The sequence below is a fragment of the Elgaria multicarinata genome, chromosome 3 (assembly GCF_023053635.1).
Source record: "Elgaria multicarinata webbii isolate HBS135686 ecotype San Diego chromosome 3, rElgMul1.1.pri, whole genome shotgun sequence".
Taxonomy (NCBI): Eukaryota; Metazoa; Chordata; class Lepidosauria; order Squamata; family Anguidae; genus Elgaria; species Elgaria multicarinata.
In genome coordinates this window covers 80696284-80720339 of record NC_086173.1, presented here as the reverse complement: position 1 = coordinate 80720339, position 24056 = coordinate 80696284, and the positions used below count along the sequence as shown (strand labels likewise).

At 41.1% G+C, this 24056-nt stretch overlaps 1 protein-coding gene across 4 annotated transcripts in view; it reads right to left on the bottom strand.

Annotated features, from left to right (window-relative positions):
- The window catches only part of ACSL6 (acyl-CoA synthetase long chain family member 6), a 90703-nt gene that overhangs the window by 50865 nt on the left and 15782 nt on the right, over positions 1–24056 (bottom strand). The window contains exon 1 of one of the 4 annotated variants that reach the window (XM_063120712.1): positions 9065–9156. The exons of 2 other annotated variants lie outside the window; for them this stretch is intronic. Coding sequence is in view for 1 of the 2 variants with exons in the window: in XM_063120711.1 (XP_062976781.1) it covers positions 8603–8633 (31 nt within the window). In the remaining variant the exon portion in view is untranslated. Of the gene's footprint in view, positions 1–8602; positions 8637–9064; positions 9157–24056 lie in introns of those variants that run through there. One more of the 4 variants, XM_063120711.1, reaches the window with a different exon arrangement.

Genomic DNA, 24056 nt, shown 5'->3' with positions numbered 1-24056 from the left:
ATTGGATCAGGCCAAGGGTCCATCTGGTCCAGCATTCTTTTCCCACAGTGGCCAACCAGCTGCACACAGGAAATCCACAAGCAGGACATGAGCGCAACAGCATTTTTTCTTTATTTGTTTAGGTGGCGTGAAGGAATGTTTTCCATATTGCAACCCCCCTTCTAGGATCAAAAGGTGTACTTTGGCCATTTCAGGGAAGGGTGGGGACAAGGAGGATGAGGCACTTTTCCAGACAGCTACATTATCACATGGAAGCAGTAATTTTCATCCTTACTCTGCTGGCTCTATTCCCAATCCTGCTTTAGTAGCTGGAGAAGCTAAGTAGAAGTAAAGCCTTGCGTCCAGTGGGGACAGCATTGCTGCATATGGGTTGAAAGGCCTATTTGCACCTTTACAAAAATGAAATGCCTTCCCTTGTGCTGTAGAGGGGGAGCAATCTCCATAGAGAAAACTAAATGGCGGCACAGCACGAATATGAAGTTGACTTGCTAACTGTGAAACTCTACAGGAGTAGGATTGGTGTTTAAAAAACAAAATGATTCAAAACCACCACCCAGCCATGGTGGGTTTTGAAATATAAAATGTTTTTGCAGCAGTAAAGGTTAAAAGCCCTCCCTATCTGTTTGCTTGAATAATCCTAGCATATCTGAGGAGCTTAGCATGTTAAGAAAGGTCATGGTGAAGCGGTATCCTTCTACAGTTTCATCGTGGACTTTAGCACAGTATGTTGTGCAAAAGCCAGCATCACTGCAAAACCAAAGAAATCTCCCCTCCATCCCAATGAATCCTTTTAATTGTGCTTCAACTTCCAATGCCTCCTTTTGTGTGTCCTGCTTCACACAAATACTTCATCCCTTCTCTCCTTTTCATGCATCTCTGCTGTCCATGGTCTCTTTTGTTTCTTTGCTTCATGTGCTCCTGCAGAGGGGTTTCCCCCTCAAGTCGCTACTGCTGCCTAGTGCAACCACCACCCGTTCTTATCCTCTTTCAATCTCCTTCCAATATTTCCCTTCCTTTGGCAGCAGATCCATTTGTAGCCAGTGCAGGCAGCCATGCACCCTCAGGCAGTTTGGCTGTGTGTTACTCCCTTCCATATTCAAAACCTTTCCCTGTTTGGCTGAACAAAGTGGTAGCTTGACAGCATCCCCTTGCATTCAGAGGCACCCACAGTGATGCTTTTGAGAAACACTGTGTAGGATACATCTTGTGATCACACTTTCAGGATATCTGTTACAACTGTGATGAGAAGACGCTTACTTGAAAACAACAAAAGCATTCTGAAATGTGTTATGATGTGATCAAACTTCTAAATGGTCCATTACTTAAGTTTATTAGGAACAATGAATGGAGCAAATTGTAAATACAATATTAGGCAAACATGGCACTTTCGAAGTTGTAATTTATGTTTTACAGGTGATTACCCTGAGGAAACATTTGAGAGAATACACAGATGTCATCGAAATAAGTATATGTTCCAGTGTGAAATAAAACTAATAGGTAGCGACAGCAGAACTTAAGATATCCCAACAACCCTGTCAAAGTGAACTGAACTTTGTTGAAATGTTCAGTGGTTGACATGGATTGCTAAAATGTATTAGTGTGTCAACTGTTTTCAGTACATTTGTGTTTTTATGATGTTTTAGCAATGTAAGAGAAGTACATGCTTTTTAGATTATGTGCTTTAAGTATTTCATATCAAATACTTGGGGTGTATTAGGACAAAAATTAACATGGGGTACTTTGCTGTTTACTAAATACAAGTAAAATAAACATACTAATTTCAATTACTCTTTAGGGCATCCAAAAAAACTTCCTATGCAAACTGAGAATTTTCCTGCACAAATGGCTCTATGCAAATTAGCCTAATGTCCAATTCAAAATTTTCTGGAAAAAACACATCAGTGGAAATGCATCAGGTAGTAGGTTTTGATAGTTCAGGCATGCAGTTTGATACAGGGGAAAATGCACCGCTAATCTAGTGGTAATTGGGTCATATGTCCACTTTATGGTTCTTCATTTTGTGAAGTAGTGAGCTATTCCTTTTTATATCAGGCCCGCACAACTGTAATTGGGTGACCATGTGTTCTCCTTTACAGATGGCAGTCCTTTATATGAAAGACTATCCTCTATTCTGAAGGCATCCTCACATCCAATATAAAGTTAAAGAACCAACCGAAGAAAGAACTGAGCATTGAAGTTGCCCAACAATGGTACCTGGACAGCAGATTGAGCAAGGCATACAGGTGACCTGGTCACAGTCTTCCACACTATGGTGAGATGTACTATATTTCTATTTAAGTTATCATCATTATTTCTGAATTTTCATCTACATTTCTATTTAAATTATCATCATTATTTCTGAATTTGTGATACGCAAGTAGGATTATTCATCACAACCCTACTTGTGATACACCAAGCTTAAAACACATCCCACCAGTCATATTGTTTTGCTGGCTTGACAGCAACCCCGTTGGAAACTCCAAGGAGAAAGCAAAACTCTTGGTTTATCAAGCCTAGATATGTATTGCTCATATAAAAGAGAAGTTTCTGTAGATATTACTGAAACTATTATTACTAACACTGAACACAAAGCAGAACAACGTGGTGATTTCATGGCTTTCATGGAGCTCTATATTGAATAAAGCATGTCTTCTATAAGATCTAAAATAAAATAACTTAAAATGGAGTCACTTATTAGACTAATGTTTAAATATGTAACCCATAATAAAGCAATCTGTCATGATGCCAAGCCTCCCGCCATGATGGAAGCAATAAAGAGGTCTGCTGTGCAATCCTCAAAGCTTTATTCAGTAAATAGACATCTCTTCACACCTGAAGGAAGTGTGAATGCTAGGAGCTATCTTCTAATTTTAATTAGCCTTACAAAACAAGGCAGTGCCTATTAACTTAATGGACTGTTTCCCTGCAGTGCCCAACAGGCCTTTACTGAATCCCTCCTTCAGGGAGGGTCTTCAAGCTGAAACCTCTGGTGAGTGGCTAACCTAACAGACTGCCTCCCACCTCCTCTCAACTCCACCTGCTTGACCTGCAGCAGACTCTGGGATCTATCACCTCCACTGTTCCCTCCCCCTCTCAACAACAACTGAGTTCCCAGGGGCATGGAGGATGATCTCTGAGCCTGGGTGTCCAGTCTAATAAGCTCCTAGGAAGATTCCTCCTTGTCTCCTGGAGTCTTGGAGAATTTCCCTCCCCCGATTCCGGTCTTGGCTTGTGTACTTCTTCTTCAGCCTCTAAATCCGATACAGGCTCTGAAACCCAGTCCCCCACACTAGGAAAAACAGGCCTGATCCTGACACAATTATCAATTAACCCAAGGAATTTAAAGTATACTTGCTGCAGCAATTTCTCACTAATGTTTCTGGTTCAATTACATTTAGGACAGCAGCCAACCAAAATAAATATCAGGTGAACTGATCATTTATGGCTGTAAGTATCAGTCTATTTATTAATGCTAGTAGTTTTGCCATAGATATTTTATATATCAATTAAGTGTACTTGCATTAGCAACTACATCTTAGCAAAGCATTACAGCTATTGCTAATGCTATTAAACAACACATGCTCTTAAACAGCACATAGAGGTTATGCTCCAGAAAGTCTATCCCTTTATCCTTTTGCTGCTTCAGTATACTTGTCATGATTTCAAAATCAATGAATAAAACCATCAAATTGTTTAGATTAAGTTGGAGCTATGTGTCTGCATCACAAAACAGTCTTCTGTTTCTTGGTATTTGAAATAAAGAACAGGTTATCATATTATTCTGTTAATTTCCTCTTCCAGGTCATATTAAAGACACAATCTGAAATAGCCAACAGGAAAACAGACAAATCAGGTTCATAGGATTGTTAAAGTTAGGAAATAATGTGCTCTAAGAAGCATCCATGTTGTAAGTTAGTGATCTTTGGCTTTACTAATCCTATGCACACCTACCTGGAAGCAAGTCCCATTGGATACTATGGGATTTACTTCTCAAATAACCATGTTTAGGAATGCACTGACAAAGGAGGATCATATGTTATTACTTGCTAATTTTCAGAGAGTACGGCCTTAGCTAGAATTGAGGATTATCCTAGGCAAATGAAGGGGTCATCCCTGCCTCCTCCTGGGATCCCCTGTGTGTCATTTGGATGCATAGGGATAATCCCGGGATATAGGCCTGGTCTAGCCATGGCCTACATTTTACTTTATTTCAGCCATATTTGCTGTGTGATGCTATTGGGATGTTTTTCCTAGGTAGGACTAATGCAGTCTTGATATTATGTATCACATTCCAGTTTCTAATACTAAAATTACACATTTAAAGTTTTGAGTTGTAGAATGTCTTGAACCTTTGACACATATGAACCGCTGAAGTGAAGATCTGATATATGGCAATGTAAATGTCACTGAGATTTTTTTTAGAATTTAAATAAATTTTTAAAATATAAATCGTATTTTTTTATTTAAATCTGATTTTGAAATTTTCTTAAAACACTTCGTAAAAAAGAGCCTAGGTCAAAGATATCATAATGAATCCTAATTGCAGAACTTCTAATTATATTCTACCACTGAACAGGCTTTTAAATTGTACGAAGATTGTTGAAGAAGAAAACTAACCAGAAGAATACACAAACAACATTAACAAAACCTGCACATGGATTTTCGAATGTTTTTGGATAAATGTGAAGTTCTCTAAAAAAAAAAAAAAATTTAATACAGCTAATACAGAAACAAAATATTCCCAAATGGGGTCTCTTTTTTATTTATTTATTACTGCCCAACAGCCTAAGCTCTCTGGGCAGTTTACAACAAAAACCATAAAATTCAGATTAAAACTTCAAAATCACATAAAACCAGAATAAATTACAGTCCAGGGAGGGCTTGTTTAAAAAGATATGTTTTTAGGAGGTGTTTAAAAGTTATTACATTTTCCACCTCCCGAACCGCTCTGTTATAACATAATATAATGGTCTGCTGCTGCCTTTATATTATATTAACAGCAGTTTACGGAGATGGTGATAACATGATTAGCCCTATTCTGCTCTACATGTGGTGTACAGAAATGCATGCTCTCCCTCTCTCTCTCTGCCTTGCAAAGATGGGGAAGGTCAAGAATTTGAGGCTATGGAGAAGGAGGAGTCTGAATATAAATGCAAGAGATGGGGGAGGGAAATAGAAAGTGAAACCAAAAGTGAACAGAACACATTCATGCAGTCCTGATTCTTGAGCAAACTTCTGCTGCATACATCCTCCACTGTAGAAGGGAAATACCTAGCATGGGAGCAATTCAGAATAATTGCTCAATGTGTACCTACCTTCTAATGAAACCTACATCTCTGGATATGTATTAAGGTTATATTAAACAATAATGTACTTCTACTAAAAATGAGGATTAAATAGAACCTTTCTCACTAGTGATTTAGACTGTGATTTAAATCACTAAAATTGAGTCCTTCAGAGAAGCGATATAAATCAATTTGTTTTAAAGCAAATCAAACCTTCCTAAAACTATCCCCAAGCTGTTCAAAAGCCTCCCTGGGGCTTGTAAATGGAAAATAGGTAAAGCGACTCATAAGTGACACCACAGCCTAAGATCTGTATGACATCTCCCAGCAGTTTCATGTAGATACTAAATAGCCGGGGGTGGGGGTAGAGAGAGACAAGATGGAACCATGATGTCGCCAACAAGGCAAAGGCCATGAGGTATCAGAAATCCCCTAGCAGCTTTTGGGACCACAATCACCACAATATCATGTTCCCCAAGCCCAACAGTTGTTCCCAGGACTTTCTGCACCCAGGTTGCCAACTGTTGGCTGCTTGTAAATTCAAAACATGGCTGCAGGGCATTAGCTTGTAATACGCACTGTAATTTATTATTCTATTGTTACATAACATATTGCTGGAGTCCCCAACATTGTGCCCATGGACACCTTCTTTGACATCTGCCAGGTTTCCTGCCCCTCTTGATACTTAGGGATTTTTTTTTTTTAAAAAAAAGTTGAAAACGTTTTTTTAAATGGGAGGCTGGCATGCTGCAAAGCAGAACGCCAGTCTCCAGTGCCATCTTTATTCCCTACTTGGGTTCTTGAGGCCTACAAAGAAAATAAAAAGGTGGGTGACTGCAGTCCCTGCTGGTGGTGGCTTTTGTGTGTGTGTTTTGCATGTCTGGGGTCTGTGTATGTGTTGCTTAGGGCCCTGGAGGGGTTTCTTTGAGTATCACCAATTTGTCTTCTGTGAAATGTGCATTTTATTGTGCTTTGTGGGGGCAAATATGTAATTTGGCATTTGGGGCTTGGGCAGCACTTTTTCTCCGTTCTCTGCTGCTTGGCCAGTTACTTGATTCTGGGCTCAACAGTTCACCTTCTACGAAATGGGGCTGAAAAGTAACATTTTGTTTTGAACTCAGACCCCACCTCTTCCTTGTCTTTGTAAAAGTTACTTTTATTTTACCAGGAAGGAAATTGGTGTTTTGTGATTGACCACCCATTTAACAAAATGTCTGTCATGATGGGCAGGGCCAATCACAAAACATCCACCTGAGAGGATGCCTACAACACTCTCAAAATTCTAAGTACGCCCATCAACCCATAAAGGTTGGGTGCTTCTGGCACATTACCACATGGCAGCTGTCTTCTAGTTCTTCCATACGGTTACAATTACTATAATTTAGAATGGTCTTTTTGTTGAAAATGAAAACCACAGTCCTAAGCATATTTAGCAGAAGCAGGTCATACTGAAAACAATGTGGATTCCTGCATTGAGCAGGCGGTTGAACTCGATGGCCTTATAGGCCCCTTCCAACTCTACTATTCTATGATTCTATGATCTTCAACCAAACATTGGATTGGGCTGGACAACAACACCCTATAAAGCAAAGGACATAGTACAAATGTTTCAAAGCTCACACAGAGTGCCACCATTAAAACTTGCATCCTAATTCTAAACCTGTTCGCATTGACTTCAGCAGATGTAACTTCCAAATTTAGATGGCAGTCTTGGGAAACGCTGCAGCCAAAACTGACCCCCTTTAAATCCTGTATGTTTCAATGAGAGCCACAAACATGTATTGAAACTTCTTGCATGGAAATTAATGATACCTAGAAGTACTTAACTTTGGTTGAATGATGCCCTTAGGTTCTGTTTCACATTCAGCAAGTTTGCCCATGGATATATAATGCGCCAACAATCTACTAGCACCACCAGTGATGATTCTCCTATCTGTCCTAGGACAAAGCAGGCAGGGAAGTTCAATAAAAGCTATGGGGAGTGGGGGCAGGGAGCAGTCTCTGCTGGCTCCAGAAGCAGCCTGTAATTCAAAGACCAATCAAGGAGACAATGGCTGGGAAGCAGTTTTTATCTAGCAGTGCAGCCAAGCCATCGGCTCTCATAAAACGCTATCAGGGGAACCCTGGGTGCAGCAGTCTGTCATGTAAATGCACCCATCTTCCCTTTGTATTGACAACAAACCAACAGAGTTGGGAAACAACTGCAAACAAAATCAGAGAGTCTGATGACCTTTTATGCTAAGCAAATGTTGATGCAAAAATCTATTAGCATGAAACTATCATTTCAAAAAACGCCCTCCTCAAATTTGCAGTATCCACTGTCATTTTAAAGAGCTCCTACAATGGAGGAAACTGAAAAAGAGTTTTCATGCTAAATGAACCTCCAACATTACATCTGCTGCTACCTATAGAAAAAATAACACTGACACCAACTTTTTTTCCATTGTTAATCAGTGTTTATCAGGGCAATGCTCAGCTAGCAACTGTAACTAACATCTTATTTAGAAAGATGCTCCCTAAGGCTAAAGTCTTCTTTAAAAATAATAATCCTCTATGCTGTGAAAGATTCCCAACTCTAGCTTCATTGTGCGTTATAGAAGAGCCATACAAAGTCAAAGTCCAATGGTGGCATAAACATGAAAAAGCTGCCCCAGTCTACAATGCCATCAGTTCAATCGTGTTTGAATAGAATGGAACTTAGGGAAAAAAGTGTTTATTGCCTCCAAAATGTCTAAAACTAAGTGGTCAAGGCCAGAAGCCCTCTGCTTGCTGAAATATTCAGCTACAACACATGCTTTTCAAATCCTTAAAGGCTGCAGCCTGACACTACTCCGAATTAAGAATAGACAGGCAATTAGCAAAATACTGGGTTACTTGCAACATCACTGCCACTTGGTACGAGACATCTTCAACACTTCTAAGGCGACTACATGGAGGCATGCATATCCACACAAGCACACACAAATAAACACACAACAAATCAGCCCCCTGCGTTGCTCTGTTAGGAAAAATCCAAATAGCAGCAATAGCTATTATGACAAAGGAACTGTGTTGCTGCTGCTGCTTGCATTGCTTGTATGATTATTTGCTCTGCTCTATTGTTATAAATTGAGTCTGCTCTCAGCCTCTCTCCCTTGAGTTATTGTTATACTGATCCAGCTCTACCAGCATGTGGCTGGGAAAGAGATGTCCTGGGTTCTTTTTCATTCGTTTGACACAACATTTTCCAAAAGTGGGGCAAATGCCATACAGTTATTTGTTTGCATCCTGTTAAATTAGCAAAAAATATGTAAAGTCATTTATTAAAGGACACTTACTTTTAATGCTTGCAAATCTCAGGATCTTCATCTACAGATTCTATTCTCCTCCTTACCAAGGTACACTGAACAGCCAATATGTGGAAGATCATACTACTTCAACAGACCTCCAGTGCTTTCTACGCTAAATACCACCCAACAGAAAGATTCCCATCCTCCCAAGTGCTTTATTGCAATGTGTGTCCCTGGCACACTGTGCTCAATACTAACACTGGGCACATTTAGAGGCAAGATTTGTGTACCAGTTACTCCTAAGGATTAACAACGTTTCTGTGATCCAAAGTTTATCCCTGGGGGAAAAACAAAAAGGATTTTTCCTTCTTTCTCGCCCCCAGCCCCCACCTCTTAATGACGGAGGCAATGTTTTTTGCAGTGCAGTGGCTTTGCCACTCATGTGCAAGAGTTTCTTTGCTGAAGCCTGATATTTGTAGAAGATGAACCCACCAAAATGCAGTTACTTACTTGGTCCAAACAGGTCGTCTAAGATTCCCACACCCAAACATATCCTTTGACTCAGAGCTACTCTTCCTCATTCCCATAACATAGCAACAGCAGCAGCAAGGGAAACGCAGTTCTGGACAAGCAAGTGCTCCAAGACTGCAACATCACTCCACCGTTACTAAGATTCAAAAGAACACTGGAGGCTCCTCCCTCTCCCAGTTCCCGAAACGCTGATAGGATTGCTTCTTTATATATACAGTTCTCCCTTGGAAGAGATGTCCTGAGATCTCTGACTTCACCACTACCTTCTGTAAATACAAGGTGAATCCTCACCACAAGCAAACTCTCGGCAGCACACAGAAGGTTCCCAATAACTTCCTGAATTTTCAGCCAATTTAAGAAATGTACCAAAATCCATACAGTGTAATACCTTTATTAGGCCAAGTTAAAGCACTCTGTTAATGATATTATGTTTATAAAAATATAGAATTACTTTTAGTTATTTAACTGCAACTGTTTATTAGCATCTTTAAAAGCTCTATGCTTTTATACTAGCTGGTTTTATATTGACATTGTTGAAGAGCTCTGTGTAACCTGAAACTTCCTATATTCCTTTACTTGTAGAATGGGCACATAAAAATATACAGGGTTACCACCTCTTGCTCTCCCCTTGACCCTTAGGTGTTCTGCACAGGTGCAGCTTCTCCCAGCATGAAGAATATTACTTGCAGTGTATGCAGATGAAGCTGTTGTTAAAGACAAAGAAGTGGAGGCCAGTAAAAAAGTTCCAAAGACTATATAGTATAATACTTTTATTAGGCCAATTCAAAGATCACAAACAATCTGCAAGCTTTGGAGATCTCCAGATCTCTTTGTCAGGAACAATGTTACAAAAAGCTGGTTGTTGTGGAATGGGGGAAGACTAACTGATGTTGTAGCCAGGATGTCTGCACAGTCAGAGTCTTAATATGATATGGAGGAGGAGGATTTGGATTCAAATGAGGCTTCACCAGGTGATGTGATGGTTTCTTCTTCCACTAGGGAAGAAGAAAACACCAGACAATTGTTGATCCTCCATTTTTAAAAAAAGATAAAATCCAGCTGTTAATTCAAAACTGTCCACGCCCACTTTTGTAGTGGCCCTGCCCACTACCAGCATGGGTTAGCTTAATTAGGTTAATCCCGAGGGAATGCAGCCCTTGACTGAAAAAAGGGCCCCCAATCCTGCCTTAGGCAGAAGTCTTTCCCATGACCAGCAATCCGAAATTCTTACTACTAAAGAACCTGGGAGCCTCAATACGGAAAGCACGGGCATCCCAAGGGGAAGAAGCTACTTTGAGCCAGAGTTGAACCAGTGGTCTAAGGATACCTTCAAATTCATACTCTGGTTCTCTGCTCTACCAGTTGAGCTACTGACAGGCATGCTGGGCTGTCGTCATCAACTATATATGAAAATCCATATTAAGGTAACAGCTTTATTAGGCCAACTGAAAGGTCACAAAAAATGCGCAAGGTTTTGAGATCTCATCAGGCAAGTTGTTACAAAAACAGGTATGGGGAAACAGGAGGGTGGGAAAAAGGATGATTTAATGATGAAGTCTGCACAGTCAGTTTTAAGATGAAATATGGGAGGAGGTTGCAGGCATTCACAGCACCCTCTACCTGATGATGTGATGGTTCCATATTGCACCTGGACTGGCCCTAGGACTGCTGGGATGAACATCCAAATGAAACAATGTTAGATTCCCCCATTTTTAAAAATATAAGATCTGTGTGTGAGAGCTATTAAAGTTATCGCTTTATTATGGATTTTGGAATTTTCCTCATGGGCAGCATGGCTTCCTTTGTGTTCTGTGCAACTACACCAACAAACCTTTGAATGTGTTGCCTTCCTGCTGGGGCATGCAAAACCATGAAGCAGGAGTATTAGGCACTTCATAGATAAGCTGCATTTTGCTGGGCAGATCAAAGGTTGTTCAGTTTAGGCAACCACTATCATTATGATTTGTGATATAAACTCTTTACAAAGATATTTCTGTAGAAAGTGGTAACATGGTAAGAATGTACAGATGAATAGTATCCTTATTTCTTCTGAAACAAAAAGCTAGAAAACTGTACCTTAGACTTGCAAACATAGAAAAGTGTACCTCAGACCTGCACAATTTGCATCTCAAGTCAAGTACATTACAAACTCCATCACACCTGGGGGAAAAAGCGTGCTACCATCGCTTCTCCGCTCCTGGTTTCGTCACTCAGTTACTTCCTGTTTGAAAACAGGAAGTAAACAACGAGCATGAGGCCCATTCAGTTGGGCGTTGTAATCACGTTGCTTCTCCCACACACAGCAGGAGAGAGCAGCAAGTTCCGGTTTTAAAAATGTTCCGGATTTTTCCTGGGTTTATTTTGTTGCGCAAGGAAGACTAGAAGGGGCGGGGGAGGCAGACGACATCATGTGAGGGACCTACGAAAAATCCATGAGTGCCCAGTAACGATAGTGTAATAAAACGCTCGTCGGATGGAGCTCTACAATACAAATGCACGCACTCTCTCTCTCTCTTCAGGAAATCAAAAGTGCTCAATCTGTTAAACTGGCCACAGGCCTAGAGATCTGTTAAAGAAGGTTTCAATTCAAGCCTGATTCTCTGCTATACTAGTTCTCAGTTGAACAAATCTTGAACTGAATGTTTGAAACTCAGGAAATAAAACTGTTGTGAAATATAACTTCTCTTCCCCCCTGCCCAAATCCTTGTCCCAAATTGCATTATCAGCATTGCTTTTTTCTATTCACCCTTGTTTCCAGGAGAAAGAACGACCGCTTGGTTAAAGCAGGAAAATTTCTCCTGGTATAAATTTATGTTAAGTGTAACCACAGCAACTAGCTATTCATGGATCAAACTGAATAACAAGAGCTGTTTGAATTGCAGAAGAAAATTAATAAAGAAAAATCCCCTTTGCTAAATATGTAAATGGATCTTTGGGAATTTTATTCTACAGTACTGATAAATATCAGCTGTTCAGACAAGCATCTTAGGAGAGAAGGGGAGCCTGATTAGCTTTATCTACAACAGGCTATCTCACAGACCTGGTGCAGACATAATATTGCGTGCCATCGGTTCACAAACTATTTCCATGTGAATTTCCTTCTCGTCTCAGTTTATTTTATTTTATGTATTTTATGTTTATACTATCAATAATCATGGTTAGATTTAAATTAACTAGGGCCTGTTCAGATGACATGCTAACCCACTGTGGATTATAAACACAATCCACAGTGGGTTGGTGTGTCACATAGTGGGAGAATTCCCTCCCCACAGTGGGTCGAATACCCATGCCCACTGACCAACTTCTGCAAGATGCTTAGTGACCATCCATCATGGTTCCCATCTATCTAAAGTGGGAAAATGGGGGAATGGTGGTGACCATAGAGTCCTCTGTCAAGAGCAGTGGCCATTCTTGCTACTGTGGACATTCTCTATGGTCTATGGTCATTTTATTTTGAATTTTCCCAACAGAGCAGCTATCAGTTTCCTGCTCAGCTTGCAGAAGATGACAGGATGCACAGTTAAACAGCACAGAAGTGATCTAACCACGCAAGGGGATTAGTGGTAACCCCAAAATGAGATCAGATCACTGAAATTTACCAAATACATCTTCCAGTTCCTGCAGGTCAACTTTGATGTTTACTGGGTATGCACCAATGATCTCATGCATGTCAGTGTATTTACAGCAGAACTGTGCCTTGGTTTGGATGCTAGGATCTCACAGCGGATGATGCACTTCAGATGACAAAAAAACTAAGTTCTACTTTTCTACTCAGAAAACATGTTTTCTCTGGTAAGCATGATGAGCAGCCAACCATCCTCCTGACTTTGAAGCTGAGGAATCTGGTGGAGATTGTCCAGGTGGTAGCCTGGAAATCCCCATCCCAGCTTATTTATTTATTTATTTATTTATTTATTATTTTATTACATTTATATACCGCCCCCAAGCCGAAGCTCTCTGGGCGGTTTACAACAGCTTCAAGGTTGAAAGGAAAGCTTGAAGTTCTTTGGCAGCTGCATAGCCAAAACACCAGAAGAGCTTTGGCCACACAGAGCCACTTTTCTTGCCATTTGCTGAAAACCTTGCATTTCCTCTATGCTAAGATTCTGGCAAGCACATAATGCAGTCCACTGATTGGGAGTGTAGCTTGTAGCTCAAGTGGATTAATTAGCATTGTGGAACTGGAACTATTTAACTCTCCTGCAGCAAAACTACATATATGATGCTTCTACCACAATCTTTAGGCTGCAAGCCTAAATAAACACTTGGAAATAAACGCCAAATGGATTCCCCCGAGTCACACTGAATTCAATAGGACTTCTAAATAAACATTAGGATCAGATTGTTTTGGCAGGAGAAAAATTCACTGCATTTTAAAAGAGAAATTGTACATCTGACAGCTAACTAGGTCCCCTTCATCTTATTCACCTCCCTCATTGAGCTAAGGCTGCCTTGACTATGGGTATCTTATATCATCAAGTGCTCAGTGCAGCAGGATATTAAAATTACATCAAGCCAAGTCATCACTGAACAAGCAAAAGCTTTCAGTTTGATAAAGTGTTCATTGTTTCTAAAAATGAAGGTGTTGCCCTTTGCGCTCATCTGTTCACACACAGCATGCCACCTAGGGAGTTCCAGCATCAAGAAATTCAATCCTTCAATAGCAGCAGGTGTCCAGGTATTGTCATTTTAAAGGCTATTAAGCCCATGTGAAACAAAACACAGCCACACATGCACATAAAATAATATGGGGGCGGGATGGGTGGGAGGAGGAGGGGACTTAATTGTTCAACCTGAGAGTTATTGGAGTTTAAGTTGCCTAACCTTAAGTTTACATATATAGGGGTTGCTGCTAGATATTCAGTGGCAAAAGAAAAACACTTTGCAGAGGCTCAAAGGCACCCCTCATTGCATTTTTCAGGTCTGAGCCTTAGCACTCAGTAAACAAGTTTTGGAGTAAATTCTGTTGAATGCTGGCTCAGTTTAAAAATTGAAACGGAACATTTTTATGGGGCTTTTTTATTATTAAAAATTCCTACTGGCAACATTTTTACATGATCTTGGGTTACTTTTACAGCTTAGTTCCAGTCCAGCCTCCAGCTTATTTGCTTTCCCTAAATAAACTTCAGCATCATGCCTAGAAAATGGTTAAAGTCATGCCCTACCTTTGCAGGGTGGTTTAGGGACCCCGAAGCATCTGATACAGCATTGTCAGCCAGGTGCTAAAATGTTCTTCCTACTTGCTAAATACCTACAGCCACTTCAAACAGCCTTAGGCACATTCTGTACAGGAACAGAAATGACCATATCTCAGTAATGAAGGAACCAGCAGCTAAGTTCCCTCTACTCCCCACCAAGTGCAAGTCTAAGACAAATGGCTGCAACTGGCTTAGGTTTTTAAGGGTTGTTATTTTGTATGTGTGCATTTTTGCCCTGGACCAATCAGAACCTATGTCCCAAGAGTATGTACTGATAGTTGCTAAGGAAACTGCTTACAGCAGCCAATCACAATGCCCAACTCTTTTTGTATTTTCTTCCCACTAAGGAGGAGCCCAAAACAAGGCCTGAATGCACACAGGTCTTCACTTCCTTCTCCCTCCCTCTCTTCTACTGGGTACCTCTAGGGATCAACCTCTCTAGCACTACAAACTAGGAAGCACTTAGAACTAGAAAGATACAACCACCTTCATTTCCAAATTACAAGGAAGTACTTAAGCAAATGTGTGATTAGTGGGCTGGGCTAGGCTAAGCTGGTAATAGGCCTGGGCCAGATGGGAAATGTAGGCCCCATTTCAAACTGCTCATTAAGTATTTTTTAATCAGTTCTAAATACATATGAACTAGAACGATTCATAAAAAAGGTAATGACAAGCACTTTTATTCAAGATGAATATAAGACATCACTTCTTCACATTCAGAAATGCTTTATGTGCTTTTCTTTGGGCAAATTCATCATCAACAACAAAAATAAAGCAACTGCCTTGTCAATGTTAATGTTCAAAACTGCTAATCCATTCAAACGTTTTTGCACCATTGAGTAGGCCCCCTCAAAATCATAGGCCCATGCCAACTGCCCCCCTTCTGTCCAGCCCTGTTAGTGGGTATTAAAGTGCCAGGGCTCTCTACATAACTGTCACTATACTTGAGATCCCATTTGCTTCCATTAATTTATTTTATATGTTTATGCTCCACCCTTCAACAAGTAGCAGTAAGTAGCTAAATATAGAGATATTAGTTTCCCTGGGCCATTCCATTTTACTGCTCCTTGATTTTTCACTGTAGTTAGAAGTGTTTTTAATATTGTATTTAATATTGTGAACCGCTGAGAGATTTTATTATATTCAGCAGTATATAAATACTATCAATAAATAAACCTTTTCATTGGCTACAGCTTTTGTGCCTTTAACGACAGCTTCCTCTGCTCACATCGCAAGAAATAATCTTCAAACTGGGAGAAGCTACACCTGTTGACTTTCTGCCTGTTGCACAACATTTGGTGGCACCAAAAACCTAAGGCTAAGCAGGAGGTGGTAACCCTGTGTCTCTTCATGTGTCCATTGTACTGGTAAAAGAATATCCGAAGTTCCACATTACACAGAATTATTATTATTTACATTTAGATACCACCCCATAGCCGAAGCTTTCTGGGTGGTTTACAAAAGTCTGGACGGTTTACAAAACTCATCATCAACTTCCATATAAAAACAGCTAGTATAAAAGCATAGCATTTTTAAAGCTGCTAATAAAGATTTGCAGTTAAATCCCTACGCATTAAAAAAAAGTTAAAACTGAAGCTTTTCCATGCTACCTGATGAAGAGTTCCTTGTAATTCATAAGCTCACTTCTTAAGGTGCCTTCACCTGTTGGAGGTTAGCTACCAGTACAGCTATTTTTGCTTTTGACGCTGCTGCTCTAAATAATTGTATAGAAATACAGCTATACCATTCCCTCAAGTTCTTTGTATCATAGTGCCCTTTAATAATGGAATTGGATTATTTTCCTACCTTTTCAGTTAAGGAAGACAGCCCTATTTAGTGCGTCAGGCTTCAAAGACTCATTCTTGTATAAGCATTTTTCATACTTCCTTAGTCACTGGATGAGATAAGTAGATGAGATAATAGGATTGCTATTCCCAGCCCCCAAAAACAAAACAAAAAACCACACAAATGCAAATAGAAGGTAATTACAGCAGACACAAAGCACACAGAGGCACTCTGCAAAGTATTTAGTATGTGAGAAAAATAAAAAGCACTCATTAGAACATTAATGCTAAGCAGTGGAGGTGAAGCGAATAGAGAGAGAAAAGGCATGTTTTACATGTTGGGTAAATTTCAAATTTAGATCTAGCTGCTGCATAAAACATGGAACGATCCACCAAGACAATTCAGTGAAACACTGACATGTTTTGTTTTATTTTCTTATTAGCATTTTTGGGAATAATAATTATGGAAGGATTCCTGAATTACAAACTTCTCAACTGATTCATCCAATGCATTGGTTTTTATTACATTTATATAGCAGTATATGTGGACTTCTCCCCATTTTATCCTCACAACTGCTTCTGTTGCCTTTTTTCTGTCCAATTGGCAACCTCATGTTCCTGCCCATATCAGGATCCCTGCCAACAAGAATTGAGATCATGCAGCGGAGAGAGGGACTGCACCAGCAAAATTCCAACTTCAGCACAACTATTCAAAGGAGGCCTGTCCTCCATTGCATCAGGTTACCTTATCCCCAAGGCATGCTGAATATGGCCAGAAAGAATACCTTATGCTCCCAGCTGCAGAACCCTGAAATAACCGAGGCACCATGTGCTTTTCATGTAATAGTTACATATTAATAATGTAATTTGTAATTACAATAGCTAATAAGTTCCATTTAGGGTTGCCAACTGATCCACCAAAAATGGCCATGTCATTTAACAGCTATTCGACATGCAGAAAAATTAGCAATTGTGATTTTCACTGCTTAGAGATAAAGATTATCAGCTGCTGGTGTCTGTAGATCAGGCTGTTGTTAAAATGCAAAGGTTGGCAAGAGCCATTAGGTTTGCCACTTTTTTATGGTTTCGTTGCTCTTATGCCTGTTGCAACAGCATATACATAGATGTTTGGCAGGTGAAGCCTTTCCTGCAATAGAGACAGGTGGAGGGAAACGCTGTGTGGAGAGCAGAGTCCAGGAGATTAGAAATGCCTCCATTTCTGAGTGGAGAGGGTTCCACCTGCCTTATAAAGAGGTGGTTGTGAGGCCACTCCTAAAGAAAACTTCCCTGGACTCTGAGGATTGTAACAATGATCAGCCGGTCATGGATATACTTTTCCTGGGCCAAAGTGCTCAAGCAGGTGACTGCCGATTAATTATCTGAATCCATTTCAATCTGGTTTCTAACTTGGTTCTGTATGAAAATTGCCTTAATAGATTACTTTTGCTGGGAGACAACAGAGGTGTGCAGCACCATTGGTTCTCCTAGATCAGCCTTCCCCAATGTGGTGCCTTCCAGATGTCTTAGACTACAGCTTCCATCATCCCCGAACATTGTCCATGTTGGCTGGAGGACACCATGTTGGGGGCAGCCAAAACCAACCATGTTGTTTTTAATTAGTTTTTAAATTGTGTTTTGATGTGTTTGCTTAGTATTGTTTTTCTCAGTGAACATAAGCTGCCTTGAGTGCCATTTCTGGTACAAATTATTATAATAATTATTTTTATTACATTTATATACCACTCCATAGCTGAAGCTCTCTGGGCAGTTTACAAAAGAAAGGGAGGGTATGAAACAAATAAATAAGTAAATAATGTGCTCCTAAAACTGTCACCAATGTTTTATACCATCTATCGCAGTATCCTTTTGGATACCTCTTAAGATCGGGAAATGGAGGCAGTGTGTCAAGGGTTCTGTCCCTACATGAAGTGTGTCAAGGGTTCTGTCCCTACATTTCTGTCCCAAAGGTGGTGTTGGTGGATTACAGCTCAACTTGATGACACTTACGTTATGGTGTCTCACAAGATTCTATAATAACACACCCAGCAGTATTTCTCAGTTTACATTTCAATCAGGTGAGAAGAGGGAAGTGCTAAATGAGTGTCTGATCAGTAATGGATTGAAAGTGCTAAAGCAGTATTTCTGAGCAGTAATGGACAACAATTGATGCTGTTGTTGGACAGTTTGCTAAAAGAGAATGTTCATCCTGTTTTAGGTAGAGTTACACTCTCCCTAAAAAATCAGTTTCATAATTTGAAATTGCCAAATAATCTCATTGACTCAAAGCACATTTCACCTTCTCAGGCTAGTGTATGAACTGCAGCTCCTCTTGGACAGAGTAACTGGGTTCGCACAATCACCGCTGCCCAACATGGCTTATTTAAGTCACGGTGGATTGCAGCATATGCCAGTAGCCATTTTAAATATTCAAGTGTTGTGGGTGGTTGCCATGGCTTGTCATGTCATGCGAATCCAGCAAGGATAACTTATGTGAGGGATAAACAGCCCTCACATAACACATGGTTTATTTTAAGGTTATGTGAGGGTTGTTTCACCATGATCGTGCAAACCAGCTCAGAGAGTCTGATTGTGGTTATCTATGCTCTGGTAACCTCAAGTCTGGACTGCTGCAATGCACTGTATAGGAGGACTATTTGAACAGATCTCAGAACCTGCATTTCAATAGGTAGCTCCCAGACTTCTGGGTTCAAGCAGTGGAATCACATTTAGCCTGGGTTAATATTGATATTTTGGTTCCCAGTCTGTTTTTGACCTTAATTCCGAGTATTGGTGCCTACCTTTAAAGACTGTCTCTTTCTACACCTAAGGATTATCCCAGGAAAATGGAGGGATCATCCCTGCCTGCTCCCGGGATCCCCTGTGTGTCATTTGGATGCACAGGGATGATCCTGGACGATCCCAGGAAAAAAGGCAGGTGTAGATATTGCCTTTCACAGCTTAGGGCCCAAGTACTTGTTAGGTAATCTTGCCCAGCAAAAGTCCAGTTGGTCAAGGTTTCAACTTATTGGCCCTCATGTAGTGCTAGGCCTTTAAAAAACCTTTAAAACCACAAGCCTCCAAATACAGAGGCTTACAGCCATCCAATGCAAGCAGGAGGAGCGGTTGAACTTCACCCCCATGCTCCCCTCGATCTGCATTTTAGGTGGCACTATCAACCATGGTGCTTAAATATATCAACGTTTCTATAGGCAATAATATATTATGAGGCATTAAAATCAAGAGGATAACAACATGTTTCAAAAGTAATGCCTTTTAAAAGATTATTGACTAAACGAGCATTGGAGTTCAGTGTTATTTGCTGTGGTTTTTACTCCATCATGTATTCCCTACGTAAAATCCTTGAATGAGCACACTGAATTTCAATTGGTCCTCCTAATAGCTCTTTGTAGTCCTGTTAAGAGAAATTTAATTACTTGGCAAAGTAGTTGTAATTACTTGGTATAAATCTCTCTGAGTAATACTTGTATTATACCTCTTGTAAAATTATATTACAAAAATAATCTGTTTACTAACAGCCTGATCGTCATGGTATATCTGAATTGACATCACAAAACTGGCTAGCAAGCCTCTGCAACTTCTATTCACACCACTTCCTGTATACTTGGGCTACATGACACACACACACCATCCTACCCTTACACAATTGAAAGCCTTTAGGATAGAATAGTATACTGGTGTCTGCATCTTCCCCTTGTTGCTTGCAGTCTAATAGGTACAGTAATTTTCAAGACTGTACAGCCTCGCTGTGTGGTACCTGGAAATCTCCTGCATCAGTGTCCAATCTACAGTCAATTTTTCCCTCAGCCCAGTAAGGCATGGCACTGGCCTAAGATACAAGGGTAGCATTCAGTCCTATTGGATTTGTTGCTTGTGCAACAGATCCAATGGCTCTACTTCCATTTTACCTTTATGGAACTTATCTGCTGCTCTGTGGTTGACTCATATGGTGCATTAGTGATGTGCAAAAGTACTAATGATGTAGGTCACCTGAGTGAAGGGTATGGCTCCCACAAAAGCATAAATAGCCCTGATAAAGATGCAGCCCAAGAGTAGAAAGTAACCGCATGATCTGGACAATGCATGTGACCTGCAATTTCACAGATCATTTAATAAATTTATATACTGCCCCATAGCTGAAGCGCTCTGGGCGGTTTACAAAAGTTAAAAACAATGAACATTAAAAAGTATACAAAATTTAAAACCATCAAAAATATAAAAACAACAGTATAAAACAACAGTATCTATTTAAACAACAACAGTTCTGGGGTTCATTAAAAACAAACAAACTTAGCATATGTTGTTAAATGCTATTAAATGCCTGGGAAAAGAGAAAAGTCTTGACCTGGTGCTGAAAAGATAACAATGTTGGCACCAGGCAAGCCTCATCGGGGTGATCTTTCCATAATTGGGCAGCCACCACTGAAAAGGCCCTCTTCCTTGTTGCCATCCTCCGGGACCTTAGATGTACTGGTAAGTTCATGTCAGGAGAGGTGTTCCATCAGGTATTGTGGTCCCAAGCTGTGTAAGGCTTTGTAGGTTAAAACCAGCACCTTGAATTGGGCTCGGAAATGTATAGGCAGCCAATGCAAGAGGGCCAGAATCGATGTTATATGTTCGGACCTTCTGGTTCCAGTTATCAATCTGGCCGCTGCATTTTGCACAAGCTGCAGCTTCCAAACTGTCTTCAAAGACTGCCCCACATAGAGGGTATTGCAGTAATCTAATATGGAGGTTACCAGAGCATGGACGACTGAAGCTAGGTTATTCCTGTCCAGATACGGGCATAGCTGGGCCACCAAACGGAGTTGGTAGAAGGTACTCCGTGCCACTGAGGCCACCTGAGGCTCAACTGACAGAGATGGTTCTAGGAGAATCCCCAAGCTATGAACCTGCTCCTTCAGGGGGACTACAACCCCATCCAGAACAGGTTGAACACTCACCATCCGGCCAGAAGAACCACCCCCCAGCAGCATCTCAGTCTTGTCTGGATTGTGTTTCAGTTTATTAGCCCTCCTCCGGTCCACTGTCGCAGCCAGTGCAATGTAACCTAACACAGGGAGCTCCACCACAGAGGTAACACCAGGCCCAAAAAAATACCTATGTCATCCATATGGCTTATAGGATTGTTGTAGATAATGGAGCAATGTATTATAGACAAGGAATACCAGTGTGTTACTGCTTGTGGTGCACAAGAGGGCTGATGCTGAAATATGTACTTTCCCTAGAGAACCCCCCTCCCATCTGGGTGTCTTCCCATCTGTATTGGATTATAACTCCCACCATCCCTATCCAACTTGTCTATTGGCTGGGGACAACAGGAGTTATAGGCCAACACATTCGGAATGCACCAGGTTGGGAAAGGCTGCTCTACCCTGCCTGTGATTTTTCCCTTTCTTTGTTTGTTTCTTTTTCAGTTTCTGATCTTCTTTTCTATGGCTAGTGCTGAACCAAAAGGGAGAGTGGTTTTTATGAACAATTTCAGGCATTGCTTGAAAAGGGACTAAAATGTTTTCTTCTGCAGGAAGCACTGACCTTGATTAGGAATCAGTTGACTTCACACTCCTGAATGACTTAGGGCCTTGCTAGACCAGGCCGGCTCAGCCGGCCTGGAGGCGGGGCTACGGCACGCTAACTTTAACGTGCGCCGCCCAGCCTCCTAGATGGCCGACGCGCAGGGGCCCGAAGCCGCCGGAGAAGATACGTTTTTTTTTTACTTAAGCCCCCCCATTCGCCCTCCCTCGCCGTCCCCCTCCGCCATCCCCTCGCTGTCTCCCGTGTGTCACCCTCCGCCCCCCTCGTCACCCTCCGCCATCCCCTCGCCGTCTCCCGTGTGTCGCCCTCCGCCATCCCCCTCTCCTGCCGGTCCGGCCTTCCCTCCCCCATCTTCCCCCCCCCGGGATCAAACCCCCCCTGGCGCGATGGGCACAGCGCTCATATGAGCGCTGTGCCAAGTCCGTGGCTTTTCGCGGCTACTCGCGAGCGAGTAGCCGCAAAAAGCCATGGACCTTCCTAGATGTTCCGCAGCCCCGGCCTCAGGCCAGGGCTGCGAAAAAGGCGCACCATAAGCGACTTCGCTTATGGCGCGTTAGAGGAGGCCTCAGTGCGGCCTGGGCCCGGATTCCCCTGTGCATCATCTGGACGCACAGTAGGGAAACCGGGTCTCAAAGAGCGCCAAGGCCTCGTCTAGCAAGGCCCTTACAGTACAATCTTATACATGTTTACTCAGAAATGAGTCCCACTGAGCTCAATGGAGCTTACTCTGGAGTTGGCTAGACAACTGTACCTAAAGAGGGCTTGTCAATGGTTTCTCAACAAACTGGAGAGAAGTAGGGTTCAATCCTGAGCTTTGTACACTTTAATATTTTTATTAATGATTTGGTGAGAATGCTAAGCAAATCTGTGCAAAATTGGGTGTGATAGGTAATACCTTTGAAAACAGAAGCAAAATTCAAAATGATCATGGTAGGTGAGAAAACTAGACAGAAAACAACAAAATGAAATTTAACAGAGACAAGTGAAATGTTCTTCATTTATGAAAGAGAAATCAAATGCACATGTATAAGATGGGGGATACCTGGCTTAAAAATAGCATTTGTGAAAAGTATCTTGGAGTTGGAGATGACCACAAGCTGCATATGATTCAACCATGTGATGTGGCTGCAAAAAAGGGCAAATGCAATTTTAGGTTGCATCAATGGAAGTGTAATTTCTAAATCATAATAAATGATAGTTCCACTCAACTCTGGTCAGATTTCAGCTTGAATACTGTGTCCAGTTCTGGACACCAAACTTCAAGAAGGATTCAGATAAAATGGAATAGGTTCAGAGAAGAGCTACAAAGATGATCAGGGGACTAAAAATCAAGTCCTACAATGAAAGATGAACGGAAATGGTTTTCTTTAGCCTCGAGAAGGCTGAGAAGGGATATGACAACACTCTTCAAGAATCTAAAGCGCTGTCACAGAGAAGAGGGCTGCAACCTGTTCTTTATCATCCAAGAAATAACACTTAAGTTACAAGAAGGCAGATCTTGGCTGAAAACAGGAAAAAAAACTTCCTAATGGTCAGTGTAGTCAGACAAAGGAGCCAAATGTCTAGGGAGATGGTGGGCTTTCCGTCGCTGGAGGCATTCAATCTGAGACTCAACAGCCATCTGTCACTGAGCAGGGGTTTGAACTCTACTCCCAGGAAAGTGGGTACAGGATTGCTAACTCAGATAACCTATTTGTCTAGTCCAAGACTAACAGCTCGATTTGCCCTCAGGATGTCAGACACATTTGCTTGGCTACAGCACAGCAGATGCAGGGGAGTGGGAGGCCAAATTGCAGGGATTCTCAACACAGCCTTATTCTGTTATGAGCCGCACTGGCAAATAATGGTGCAGAACTAGATTAATGGACTTCTGCCTGTGATTTTACAAGCCAATGCAGGATCCTGAATCAGTGCAGCAATATGAGTCAATGGGGTGTGGTTTTTGGAGTGGGCTGGGGTGGAAAAGAAAAGTATCGGAGGGTCTCTGAGGAAACTTTTTGGCCCTCCTTAAAGTCCCTGCTTGTGCCTAAAATGTTAATAGAATAACAATGACTCATCTCTAAATCAGGGGTATGCTAACTCTGTACACAGAAGTTCTCTTTAGCTTATGGTTATAACAATGTCAAGCCCTAACTATGAATTTGTCTAAAACCAGCTAGTGCCCATCATTACATCTGAGTGAATTCTATACATTAATTTACATTGTGTGAAGAAGCATCTCCTTTGATTGATCTTGAACCTACTACTGTCAATCAATAGCACTTCACAAACTATTCTAATATGGGGCCAAATTTATTTTCTACAAAGTTTTAGTTTCTCTGAATGGATTGCCAATCAACAGGCCTTTAAATTTAACAGAAGTGAAATGTCTTATTTTTTCCCAGCTGTTGAATGTTGCTCTTTCTTTTCCTTTTTTATCATTCTTTCTCCCTCAAA